A 14,264-nucleotide genomic window follows, 5' to 3' on the forward strand; every position below is an offset into this window, starting at 1 on the left:
TTGTACCCATGTGGGGAATCGAACCCGGGTCTTCGGCGTGACGAGCGAACGTTTTAACCACTAGGCTACCCCACCGCCCCTAATCGTGCTTGAAGTCTCGTCATATAAATAAGGACTTTGCTGCTGGAAATGTATCACACAACTTTTGATTATTTAAGTTTTCGTTAGACATGATAACCATGTGTGTGTATCGCTGAAAAATATATAATACATATAACAAGTAATATGTACCATAACATATTAGTAGCCATTAATGTAGGTACATGTGATATGTGTAGTGATACAAATAGTTAAATAGTAAGTTAAATAACATAATATAATATTAGTTGATATTAGGTGCTTGACTCTGAGGGTACGGGTTCGAATCCCGGATGGGACTTAACCCAATAAAAGTACTAGAATCAGTAGTTTACTGAGAAAGTGTCATCCCAAATATAACACGTTACATCATCACCACGGATAACATGTACCAAGGGAAATATTACTGAACAGACTACAAAGAGGTTCTTGCAATTTAAATGTGTATTCGGTATTTTTGCCACGTCTATCCGACCTGTTTAAGCTTTTGTGCACACAAGGGGAAGCGGTTACGTCTGAACCTGATAAGTACTCGTTTCGCTGTCTTCACCGGTAGTTATAAGTGATTGCATAATAATATTAGGGTGATAATCAGCCTGTGGCGTAGGACGCATACATGGGTATCTCAGAACACGTAGCAAGGAGCCACGGGGTATACAAACACTGTATGTATGCTTACTGGGCAGGCCTACAGATAACGAACCTTGACACGGTGTAGGAACTATCAGGTTACTATTTCTGATAGTGGTGGACTTCGTTCAGGAGTTGTTCCAGCGCACAAACACGCCAACATGATGTAGACATGCATTGGAAGCGTCTTACTCTACATACTACATGTTTATGTTTGCACTGAATAGTGCATTCATTCATCCATTCATTCATTCATTCATTCATTCATTCATCCATTCATTCATTCATTTCAATAACCAAGTAAACATAAAAGACACCCACCACCCATCTTCATCAATGAAAATAAAGCGGGCATACTAGAGGATGGTAAAAACAATTAAAAGCAATACCAGTACACACTACTATATGCACTACACATAAATGCACACTATACACTACTAAACACACTCTGTACCATCACATAGCACACAGTATTATGACCAGACAATATGTTACAATACACATTATCAAATCCTAAGCGGGGTTAAATTTAAGCAATATTACGTAATACACATAGTTACAGAAACATATTGATATACTAGAGAACTGTACATGTTTCTGTAACACAAAATTCAAGATCATGCGCCACTCACTATTATGCGCTCGACTACACAGCAATCATATCGTTTACAGTAATGACATCGTTAACTGATGCACTAAAACTGGTATAAATGAACAATAGTATGGGCTACACAGATCCCTACACACTAAATAATATTGTTCACACAAAACACTCTTATAAACTTAGCCAAAGGTCTACAAAACGGTATGATATATCTAAACACTCAGTATGCTGTTATGGACCACAAACTAGCAAACATTTCACACTTGTGTACACTTATACCCGACTAACTATTATACAGCACCTTGGACGCTTGGTTAGCCGCACTCAGCAATATTCTGTACGAGGAAATCCAGTGACTGACATCATGAGCATCCATCTACACAAATACGATGACATGTGTCAGCATGACTGACCACCCGATCCCGTTAGTTGCTCCTTCCGACAAGCATGGGTTGCTGAAGAACAGTTCGAAGCAGGACGTTCACGGTATATTCTACAACAGTTACAACAATCCACTACACGAACTGCTATAAACTACACACTACACTATCCGCATCTGCATACTGTTATACACTATGAACTATTATGCATTAGACACTATTATCGTTAATAACATAACAACAAACCTTATCATGCACTGCGCACTGTTTCACCATTTCTCACTATACGCACGGATACACGTTGTGCACTATCATTTAACGCTGGTAAACTTATACGCTAAAACCAATTGCGTAGATGGATGCTATTGATGCGTCGTGCTATTGGTCACTGGATTGTCTAGTCCAGGCTGGATTATTTGCATACATTTGGCATATACCTGGAATAGTGCTGAGAGCAGGGTCAGTATAAACTGTAAATAATCGAGTCTGAACCAGACAATCCAGTGAGCAACACCATGAACATTGTTCCATGCAACTGGGATACGATGACGTGTCATCCAAGACAGCGAGTCTGACCGTCCGATCCCGGTTGTCACCTCTTTCGACAAGCATCGGTGACTGAAAACCAATTCTAACACGTATCTTCACGGGTATGACGTGATGACGATGTCATGTTGATGTCAGCGATTGGACATCCGTTCTTATCCTTGGTAAGGCTTTATACATATCCTCGATAAATAGGTGCAGTGTATCTAAACTGTTATATTATGAATATCCTGGGGGTGTATGGTAGGGTAACCTTGTGGTTAGAGCGCCCGCTCGTCACATAGAAGACCCGGGTTCGATTCCCCACATGGGAACAAGGTGAGAAGTCCAATTCTGATGTTCTCCCGTCGTGATATAACTGGAATATTGCAACAAGCGGTGTAAAACCATATTCACTATGAATATCCTGGACCTATATTCGTTACCGAAAGTTAGTTTAGGATGTGTAGGTACCTTATCCCCACCTTCCTTTATCAGTAATACTCGGTTTAAGAGGTCCCACGGACCACCTGTCTTTGTATGTCCAATTTTATCCCTCATAATATATACCAAATATAAGTAAATCTTGAACGTCAACATGCAGAATTTACCTTGTGGGGTTCATGTTAGTTGTCTTACAGACCCTGAAGCAAATATATCCAAGCAAGCCAACGCAAGTCTATAAAATGTGGCAATAAAGTAAGTATGTTACATTTTATTATTTTTTTTCACTATGAACTTTTTCTGTAAAATATGCTCATTTCAGAGGCTATAGTAGTTAGTCTTGGTCCACATTGCAACACTAAACCGTGTGCTGACCTAGTTCCTCCCAGAATTGACCTATCAGATATTTATACCGTGTTATTTGCCTGGTGTCCCAAGACAGATAACGCTACTTTCAACAGTACAGCATGCCACTTCACACATAATGATTAGGAAAGCTCTGGCATTGTGACGAAGCCTTAAAATAATAATGATATAGATTACTTAGATTACATAACAGTCGGTTGAAAAAGCATTTGACGTAGTTGGAACAGTTGTTGTAGAATCACTGTAGGTGTATATCGGTGTATGTTAATTTAAAGGCTTATATCATGACGTTGGGGAAATGAATAATTAATGACATGGCAAGTAGGTTGATTATGCTAATGTGTTGCTACCCTGTCTCGTCTTGCATGTAAACACACAATTATCAAACGTGGCACTTGTGATTGTGAATGGTATAGAATACGTTCCTAAAAGAGAAAGAATATCGGAGTGTAGGGTCTACAAATGAATTAGTTTGAAAAGGCTTTAAAACGATTCAAATATGCTTTGTTCAGAGTATAGTGACAAAATATTTTGTCATACATTCACATTTTTGTTTGTTTATGCTTTAATTTATAATATCCGGTGTGTTAGACGGCACCCAGTGTACAACTGCAGGTGTAATTCGTCCATATACCTCCACTATTTGTTGGTATTTCAGAATAGAGCATTTACTTTATACATTGCATCATCAAAACAAACCAACGAACAGCTGTGTGTATTTCATCCATCAGCGGTTTTTGTTCGCGAATCTCAGGTCAGAGCTTGTAATGTAAAACTAGTCTAAAACGCTCAGCTGGTTCGGAAACAAGTATGGGCAAGCAGAGTTGCATTCCAAGCATGCAGTCAAGGATATCGTTTTGGCATATTCGTCCATTTGAGCTGACCTGCCAAGGCAACTCGCATTTTATTGGTCAGGAGTTGAAATTAATCATCGGAGATACATCGTACAACTCCGTCTATGCAACGGAAACAAACGACTACTAATTACACATTCTTTCGGGGGTCAGCGAGGTTTTTGATTGGTCGAGGGACAGGTTAATGCTCTCAGCGAACCCCTTTTATTGGCTGTCCATCACGTCATGGGAACAGCTATTCCATGCTCTGACGTCACGGTAAATTTACAAACAAACAAGATGGCCGAGAGTGCAGACGCTCCACGTCAAGTTCTTCGCGACGAAAACGAAGACAAAGAAAATATGTCATCTTTTGAGCCACAAGTCAAGAAACAAAAGTTGTCAGACCACTGTTTATCTATAGGTTACAAGCTGGAAGACCGTCTCAGCGGCATCCTGTGCTGTGCTGTATGTTTGGATCTGCCCAGGACTTGCTACCAGGTAGTTTTGGGGGATGGGCTCAGCATGTCAAAATGTTCATCTCCTTAAAAGTAACAAGCTTGCTAAACTGGTCGTAGCATACTTTGGATGTCACTTAGGTTAAGTCACTGGAGTGTTGTCGAAAAACAGTCTTTGGTGGGTGGGGAGTAAAGGTCAAAGTTATTTCCGGAGTCTCGCATCTGTCAGCTGAGAATTTGTTTACTAAATGCATACAGCTGACCAGAGGAAAAACAATGCACTTTTTAAGGAGTTCACTCTTATAACAGTTCGTTTAAGTGCATTTGTACAGAAATGGAATAGGAAGGACGATTTACAAGTTTAGTGTGCAGTTACATCAATAGAATCTGGAAATTGTCGATTAGGAAATACCCAAGTTCGCTCTGCCCTCTGCCAAGTGCAGGGAATCACGTGATGCAGACGTGTCATCTGAGCAGTGCTATTTTGGGATGCTAGCCAATGATAATTCTGGCACATTTCCAAATCCATTAACATTAACAAAAGGTAATCACCATGTTAATTGTGTAATAAAACAATTATAAAAACTGTATATGTGCGAAATCTTCACTCCCGTTCGAGACCTTTCCCTTCTAATTGTGCACCGTGCAGTTAAAAGGTTCGAGGGTGTGTCGGGCTGGGTACGGCCACGGGAGCTATGAACGTGTCATGAGAATTTATGCCTTGTCATTGAAACAATTTTAGTTCAATGGTTTGTTGTCCTTCACAACAACACAAATTGTTCAGTCTGCATATGTCATACAACGACATGCAAGCATAATTATCAACATAGTTAAATTGATAAATAGACATGATATGCAGATTTTGTTATATACAAATATTTGTTCTTCACATCATGACTTGCTCAAAGAGAAAGTTATGGGGAAAACAGGTTTTTTTTTTCAGAACAACAGTTTCTTGTTGTTGAACTCTTTACGTTATTATGGCAGACCTGAAGAACAATTACATAATGTAACTAGATGCTGTTACAGGAATATGTACACAGGTTCCAAATAATATACCAATCACCATATTTTGTTTCCTAGGGTACTGCAGTTCTGTTTGTTAGGTAGTTAGTTAGCCAATGCAATATTTTAGTGTTTGGATAATTTCACAAGGAACCAGATGAAACATGTGAAGCCCATTGAACATGGTGTCCCCTGCTGAGTTATTGCTGGAATATTGCTAAAAGAGGCATAAAACTAAACTCAATCGCTTACCCATAGGAAACATGAACTAAAACCGTGTTAGCCAGCTTGAAGTAGAGAATCCTCATAACCAAATTCTTTTGTTCTTTATTCACATATTGATAAGGATGATATAAAATCATCCTGCACATCTAAAAATGATAATTAATTGTGGAAATTGTGTCTACTTTCAGTGCACAAATGGACATCTAATGTGTGCAGGATGCTTCAACCATCTCCTAGCTGATGCACGTCTCAAGGATGAAACAGCAACTTGCCCAAACTGCAGATGTGAAATCTCCAAGAATCTCTGCACAAGAAATCTTGCTGTTGAGAAAGCTGCATCAGAACTTCCCACAGAATGCCAGTACTGCAACCAGAAGCTGCCTCGTAACATCCTTGACCATCATGAGAGGGAACTGTGTGCGGAAAGGTAAGCGGGCTTAGGTAGGGTAAGCGTCCTAACCGTTAGGTTAGGCTAGAACTAATCAGTCTTTCCCTTCACAGGTTCACCTTAGCTTAGCCCAGCAAGCAACTGCATGTGTGAGGGGGACACACATACAGTTCCTTGCGTTGTTGGTTAGGTTTATGTTAACATGTTTTAACCAGAACCACACGTTTTCTATTTTCTGTCATTTAACCAGGAATGGAGTTGTTCAGCCATGGTCTCATAAGCGGAAGATTTAGCAGCGCCTAGGTTGTTGGAGTTGAGCAACAGTACTTCAACTGTTGAGGCGGCAAGTATTTTATGTCTCTTAACATGCTGCAGTAGCATGCCCAGGTTGTTCAGTATGTATGTTGTGGTAATTACAGTACAATTATGGCATAATTGTGTTTGTGCAGATTTATCTCTTTGTTCTCTTCTTCATTTTCTTCTCTTTTTATCCAAATTCAAAATTATTAGCCATGTGGAGCATCTGGAATATTTGCATTCAAAAAACAAGTTTGAATTATTACGATGGGTTGCTCTTCTGGATTTGTAATTTTTTTTTTCTATGGAAACATACATAGAGGGGATATACCTAAATGATTAGTGTTAAAGAAATGAAAATGCACTCCAAAGAGTACTCCATCAATTTTGTTTACAAATGTTCACTTCTTGGAATGTATGATTCTTATATAACATGTATTGTAGAACTGTTGAATACAATTCTTATGAGATGTTATCAGACTGTGTGGAGGCTATTCATATGTTCACCAACTGCAGTTGTGAAATCAAAGTACGCAGTGGAAACTATGAGTTCACCACCCCAGTTTCGACACATCAATATATGTGCTATACCAGTGCTCCAAAGCCCTTTCAGCTCTATTCCAGTGAATGCTGAGTCTTTGTTTTTTGGCCCACACTGTTCTGACTTTTTGGACAATTTTGTTCCTTTACCATTTCTGTCTTAGATAGGAGCAGTATTTGACAAGTTTTGATTCATTTGGTCATTCACAATGAATGATTTGTGATGAAGAAAAGAAAATAGCCCAAAACGGTTTGGTTAGTAGATAGTATCACAATAAGTTCAGATGATGTTAAACAAGGGCAGTTTTTTTCAGGTAAGAGAATTTAGTTACAGTCTCATCAGCGGCTGAAGCCAAATTTAGGAAAAGGAAAACATTAGTAGAATTGTTTTGGATATTTTCATGCAAGACATTTTCAGGTTCAAGGCTTACTGAGTGACAACCCAGGTCCAAGTAATTGTAAGTATGGTCATGGCCGTAACACTCGCAAATTTTACAGGATATTTTTACTAGTAGTATATCTTCAGTTCTTATCTTCCACAGACCCACTGCTTGCAAATATGCCAAGATTGGGTGCCCGTGGCTAGGTCCCTACCACGAGGGGAGGGAGCATGAGGCATCGTGTGCCCATCCGAAGAAGAGTGGGAGTGAGGTTCTAGAGGCACTAAAAGTCCTGGACCTGAAGCAGCTGGAAGAAAAACAGCTTTACAGTAAAATATTCTCACTGTTGTCACTGGAGAAGATCACTTTCAATGGTAGGATGTTCTGTATATTTATGACATTATAACATGTTGCAAGACTTCCTTCTCATTTATTAGGATTAATACCATACTATGCGCTTGGGTTTCACTGAAATTGTGAATGATGAGAGCTGCCCCAATTTGATGTGACTTCTCTCAAATCTGCACAAAATTGATCTTACTTCTGTTTACATGATGTGATATAACTGAGATACAAAGAAGAGTTAAAATCAAATTCAATCACCCCATCAAATAAACCTGTCTCATAAAGACCTGCTGTGATATTGCTGGAATATTGCAGGAAGTAATGTAAAACTGAAACTCACACACACTTATAAAGGTGATATTGGTATCTCGTAAAACTAACGTTAATAGAGCAATTCTGAGCAATGCATTAAGTATAACCATACATTGACAATCAGCAGTATTTCCTCCAAGTTTGTTTACAAATAATTTCTGTTTTGAGTTCAGTGTGTTCATATCCCAATCTACTGATAGAAATCAGGCTTTGACACAGATTGTGTAAAGATTCTGTTCATTCTTAATATTGCTCTGAGTCATTCTTTGATAAAAAATATTAAACAATGACAATCTTTCACATGTGGTATTTCATTATTGTCTTTCTTATGCAGACTTGCAGTTGAAGCCCTACAGAACAGATGACTTCATCACCAAGTTGTTCTATGAGACAAGCCGCTTTTCGGCTTTCAACCAACAGTGGGTGATTAAAGCTCACGTCAACAGTGACCACAAAAACCCAACTCAGGCATGTCAGCGCAAGCTTGTGTACCAGCTCGTCCTGAAGAGTCGCATCAGCAACCCCTTGCGTCTCCACTTCTTGGCCTTGAAAGGACCATATGGTGACATGAAGGTTAACCCAGCGATATATGAGCATGAGTTCACAAGCGACAGCACGGAGACTGAAGTGAAGCACTTTCCTATCACAGACTCAACTGAATGCAACAAACTCTTGGCCACCAGGACCATCAATTTCAGGATCATCATGTTCCAGGTCTCCTAGAACCAAGCTCATCCACTTCTTTGCCATTGTGTTTTCTATTGTACTTCACTTCAGTCATAATTGCTAAGTAGATAACCAGTTGGTGAGTGGCTGCCTCACACAGACATTTGCTGGAGGACAAGTGTGTGCTGGCTTCACACTGCAACAGATAGTTATGCGAGTTAGGATCTTGGACCTAGGTATGGATTTGTTCAGAGACAGTTGTTGACAGACTTCTCTTATGTGTTCTTTAGGGTTTGTGAGAACTGTTTAGAACTGTCATTGTTAGAAGGCCTGAATTGTAGTGACTGATATTTATTGTCAAGATCCTTTGAAGATAAGACCCAAGTGACTTGAATTTTAAATTCAGTGGTATAATATTTGAGATAAAATTGTGCGTTTTGATTTATTCCGGAAAGCCTGTCATTTTTAGATTAGTTTGTCAACATTTCTGTAAGTAATTTACATTTGGTAATGCTTCATGCTTCCTTCTTGGGTAGTCCCTGGTTTTATCTTTGGAGGATCTTGCAACTGGTTACAGCTGAATATGGTGTTTGAGATTTATTCATTCTGAACTGACAAGTATTTTGTAACATTTGTCGCTGTAGTCTTAGCTGTAGCATTATTTAGATTTTATACCTACTTGCTTATCACAGGTGAACTGTGAATGTTTAAAACATCATGGTTTTTATCAGTATTTTATATTTGTGTTTGTTAATTACCTGATATCAATTTCATTTTACTTTCCTTCTACTTGTTAAGTGATTTATTACACAAATTCATTTTATTCATGAGTATAATAAATGCACTTGTAACAAACTATAAATGGATAGGTAACTTTGTGCAGTGGAAACTACAATATTATTACATTGTACAATGAAATTGAGAGATTTTAATTATGGTGATTGTCTCTCTTTAACTTTATTCAAACGTACATGGTGATATTGCCTCAGTTTAATCTGCTTAATGTTATTTCTCATCGAGAAGGAAAATAGTCATTTTCAGTATACTCAGTAAATGCATACACATTGTTGTTTATTGCTGTCCTAGTCATTTTCAACATGTTTATATTTTTGTAGGTATTAAAGTTGTATATCAGAACACACAAGAGTGGTAATGATTTACTATGGTCAGTGGTTGGGTGTACCGGTAGTTGGAAAACATTTACATTGTAATTATAGATGGTTTAGATAAGAGACAGGAGTTAAGATTTGTGTCCATTTTTCTTCTTTAATTAAAAATGCTTTTTTAAATTTATTCTACAAATTCTACAAATAATGGCACATTGATTATTTTTGCACTGTTTTAAGTTAGTAACACGAGTGTAATCTCGGAGTAGGTAAAAATTTCATTGTTCTGGATGCAAAATATTTTCTCTGTACATGCATAATCACTTGCACATGGGTTTTAGCTATAATTTGATTTTGAAGGACTGATGTCTTGATGCAAACCAACGGAATTGTTTAAAACTGAATACAGTAAAATCAGCAATGTTACAAGAGTTATGACAAGAAATTGCACTAATTTGTTACTGATTTCTTTCATTTTGGCACTTTGGTTATGGGTAATGTCACTTCAGCATTAAGGTGGTTTTATGATTCTAAAGGGACATGTTGTCATTGACTACTACATTGACAGAAGTACCTCAGATATTCTGCTCATGGACAGTGGAAACATGAATATGGGCATTCTTCTAAGTGTCTGTACATAACATTGACTTTGTCATTGACATTGTAAATATATGTTTGTTATGAAGATGTTCCGGAGTATGTGGAACATATTTGCGTGGAGTCAGTTGTAGGCACAGTAATGTTTAAAGCATACAAGTCAGTGAATTTGTAATGACACCTGGTGCTAGTGATTGATACATTATTCAGAGTACATTGTTTATGGTAGCATACAAGTTAAGTGTCGTGGTGATGTATTAATGAAATACTGTATTTAAGATATTGTAATAATTTGTATTAGGGTACAGTATATAGTGTATGATATGCTGCTGTGTATGTTATTTCTTGTATTTGATTTATGTTGAAATTATTCTGCTCTGTAAACTATTAACTTTATGAAAGTATCACTTTTGTTTCCTGGTAATATTTGCATCTATTTTCAAATAATGGTGATTGGATATTTTCTAAAAATATATTTCAGTAATTTCTAAGTAAATCATTAAGCATTTACCATGTATTATCGTACTGTAGAAAAATGATCAGTTTCATACCAAGTATTAGGTAAACACATTGTCAAGCATGAAAATGTAAAATCTCATTAATTACCAGATCTTACTGCTTCTTTTGTAGTGATAGGAAGCGCTAGGATTGGATTTGAGGTTTATCATTTGTCAGGGATTTAACAAAACTCAATATTAAATGAGATAGCGAAATTTGCTCATATTGTTTACAACACTGACTTTCTTGCTCAGAAAGCTTAAATACAGATCCAGTGATACAGCTGTTATTGTATCTTTGACAGTGGTTTCACAGAAAACATGTTGATTGTAATAGTAATTTAAGATGAAAACAATGGGGCCTTTTGTAATATATATATTATTGTAAATTCAGATGTTATTTAATTATTTTATTCTGTCAATTCCACATTGTGATACTATCACATTTACTATTTAATACTTATAGTATGTAGATATATATCAGTCAACACTTGACTCTACTTCCAAAATTGTTACATTTTTGGCTTTTACACATGTTAAAGGTTATAAGATTCCACGAGGGATTAATGATAATCATTTTGTTTTAGAGTTATTTACGATGTAAATATCATGTTAATTTCAGTGTTTGATACATATATGTGATATTTTATATTCTAGTGTATCCTACTTCATTAAACTGTGAAGAGTTATCTTCCTTTGATTTGACACACACCTCTGACACTTCTCAAAAAATACTTTTAAGCTGGAACTGTAGCTTAGATGCTATGATCTACATACAACAGATAGTAACATTAGGCCATTTGTCTTGTTACTTGCAGATCATGAGCTAGTCAGTAGATCTAGAAAAATCATGACGTGCACAAATCTACTTTCATCAGCCTTTACATAATATTAGTCTTTACAATCCTCAATACATTTTTCACACAGTTTGAATCACTAATCATGCAACTGATATAAATTTTGTTTCAGTATGTATATTTGCTTAATATCCAAGTAATTTAAAAGTTTGGCCAACAGTTTGATCTTTGCTTTATCTGATTTATCAGAGCACATGTCCAGAACTACATATTATAGTTCATGTTCTTTTTTAAGTCATGAAAAGGAAATTATATTTCAGAAAGCACATACCTGCAGTGGTTGTAGTTTCACGTATCAGTGGATACTGTGGACACATGTATTACCATCTGAAAGCTTTTGTCTCTCTTGTTTTTAGCACAAAATAGTTTAATTTATCTTAGATGGAGAGTCATGGAGTCTGCTGGTAAGGGCTGCTGCAACATTTGTGAAAATGATCTCAAGGTTCTCTGGTTTAGACAGACTGAAAAGGTTTTACATCTGAAACAAAGACCAAATTGTTTTTGTGTTTGTCATGCAGTGATGCCTTCTCTTGTCAATTCTTGCTCTTCCTCAGTCAGAATAAAGATTTTTTTCAGTTATGTATCTATGCTAGTCTTATATTGTTTAATGGTAAATATACTCAGCAATATTACAGTGTTGGATGGCTTCTTGGTAATAATAATGTCTGTAGATAAAACATCCTTAGCATCAATCTACACAATGTTTGAATAGGATAACAAGCAGGAAGCTAGTCAGTGAGTTTCACCATCTGATTCAGTTAGTTGCCTCTTATGACAGCATGGGTTGTTGAAGACACATTTTCGCCTGGATCTTTATGGGTCGTCTCATGAACAAATGTTGTAATGTTTCATTAGAGGACACAAAACAACTGTTAGTGGGTTGGAAATGAAATATGCAATACAATCAAACAGCAGCAGGTCTTTGAGTATTGGGTATGGATTTATGGTGCATCAATGTGCAGCTCACTCATAGCCTTGACAGGAAACTGTGTGTGCAGCATGAGGAGCTTGTGTACACACCATTTTGAGTAAAAATGTATACAGAATCATCTGATAAAGTGTTGTCTGCACCTTTGATCTTTCATTGAAGCATTCCCGAATACACTGCTGGTGTCCCTCAATAAGTGTATTAAACAAGGACCGCCTATGATAAATTGCTGCATGCTGTATCTGTGGGCTGTTACAGTAAAACCAATAGTAGTCTTGGCTAGTACAAGGTTACGCCATACTCCCCAACATTCCAGCTATGTGACAGCAGTCGTAAATAATCGTAAATAATCAAATGTGGACCAGACAATCCAGTGATCAACATCATGAGACATGTCAACCAACTCAGCTAACCTGACCAGCCGATCCCGTTGTCGCCTTTCATGACGCACATGTGGTTGTTGAAGATCAATTCTAATCCAGATTTTCACAGGTTTCTATACTAGAAAGTACCTAAACTAGCTAAGTTAGTCAACAATGAAAACCGTTAGAGTTCTAGACTTCAAATATATTTATTTAATATCAAGTTATCTACCTCTGAGACTGGTAACAGGTCAGTAACAGCTGAAACTTTCATACAGCAGTCAAATGCAGTGAAAGAGAATCAAATGTACAGAACAAAAATCATTAGAATCCATCACTGTTTGGAGATAGTAACACTTCACATCAACACAACATTCTGTGTTTGAAATCCAGCCAGCCCTTGGAATACTGCTGTTTTGGTTAAACTGCATGATAATCTTTAGCTCCTGTTGCAAAAAGTTGCACAGAAATCACACATCTTCAAGTCACTGGAAACAGCATATTGAAAAACATGCAGTTGCGCTCACGTGGTTCATGTTGTAAACTCATGAAATTCAATTTGCAATGAGCAGTGTTCATCAAAATTAATATCGTATCATGGGTTTTCAGGATTTTCTTGAATAATCACCCGAACAATGGAACATTATAATAAAATGTATGACTGCATGTGAAATGTTTTAGGTTCTCTGTGTTGAGGTGTCATCACAATGGGCATTCAGTAAAACAAATATAGCTGTTTTGCCCCATATTTCTAACACCATTATTTATGAATGTAAATCAGATTCTGTTTATACCAATCATTATTCATATATGAAACAGAAGGGAAAACATAACTGTGACTGTTATATGACACAGTTCCTGAAGTCACATTCCTGCCTATGTGTCTTCAGTGTTTATCCCATATACGGCTGAACTAAAACTATAGGTTGCGTAATGAGATAAAGACATGCTGGTGTGTATAACAATCCTTGTAGTATATTTACAAAATATTTAAATATATTTATTACTCAACTAATGAGTTTTTTAAATTTATGATTATCTGTCTTCAGTAAAATATTTCTGTCAGTTCTGACCTTTTGTTCAGAGTGAGTAAGTATGGCTTTATTTCGCTTTCAGCGATATAGGACCGATTCATTCCTCTGCACCCATGTGGAAAATTGCACGTGGGTGATGAGAAAATGTTTAACTACTAGGCTTCTCCACTGCCCTTTGGCTCAGAATTTTTTTACAGTTATTTGCTAAGGGCAGTTAATCTATATTCCTTGACATAAAGAATGGATGACAATGGGTTTGTGATGATAGGTTGGGCCTTTCTTACAAACAATATACAAAAAGAACAATTTTTAACCAAGGAGAAGGAAAATTCACAATGCTCAGAGAGAATAACAGAAAATAATTTCAGCTGTATCAGTCTACCTTGTGATATTACCCTTTAACCTCT

The 14,264-nt window shown here is 37.0% G+C and overlaps 1 protein-coding gene across 1 annotated transcript; it reads left to right on the top strand.

Annotated features, from left to right (window-relative positions):
- The first annotated feature begins 4,147 nt into the window (after window positions 1-4,147).
- On the top strand, window positions 4,148-12,112 carry LOC137257608 (zinc finger TRAF-type-containing protein 1-B-like). The gene is made up of 4 exons (XM_067794930.1): window positions 4,148-4,361; window positions 5,737-5,975; window positions 7,316-7,527; window positions 8,145-12,112. Exons 1-4 carry the CDS (start codon window positions 4,161-4,163, stop codon window positions 8,531-8,533), a joined length of 1,041 nt encoding a protein of 346 aa, XP_067651031.1. The 5' UTR covers window positions 4,148-4,160; the 3' UTR covers window positions 8,534-12,112.
- Window positions 12,113-14,264: the final 2,152 nt, after the last annotated feature.

Source organism: Haliotis asinina, chromosome 12 (genome assembly GCF_037392515.1).
Source record: "Haliotis asinina isolate JCU_RB_2024 chromosome 12, JCU_Hal_asi_v2, whole genome shotgun sequence".
NCBI classification, from domain to species: Eukaryota; Metazoa; Mollusca; class Gastropoda; order Lepetellida; family Haliotidae; genus Haliotis; species Haliotis asinina.

Excerpts from the sequence above, each read along its gene's own strand:
- LOC137257608 (XM_067794930.1), top strand. The coding sequence starts at position 4,161 with ATGGCCGAGAGTGCAGACGCTCCACGTCAAGTTCTTCGCGACGAAAAC. Across the intron at positions 4,362-5,736 it reads TGCCCAGGACTTGCTACCAG|TGCACAAATGGACATCTAAT; the intron begins GTAGTTTTGGGG and ends GTCTACTTTCAG. Across the intron at positions 7,528-8,144 it reads GGAGAAGATCACTTTCAATG|ACTTGCAGTTGAAGCCCTAC; the intron begins GTAGGATGTTCT and ends TTTCTTATGCAG.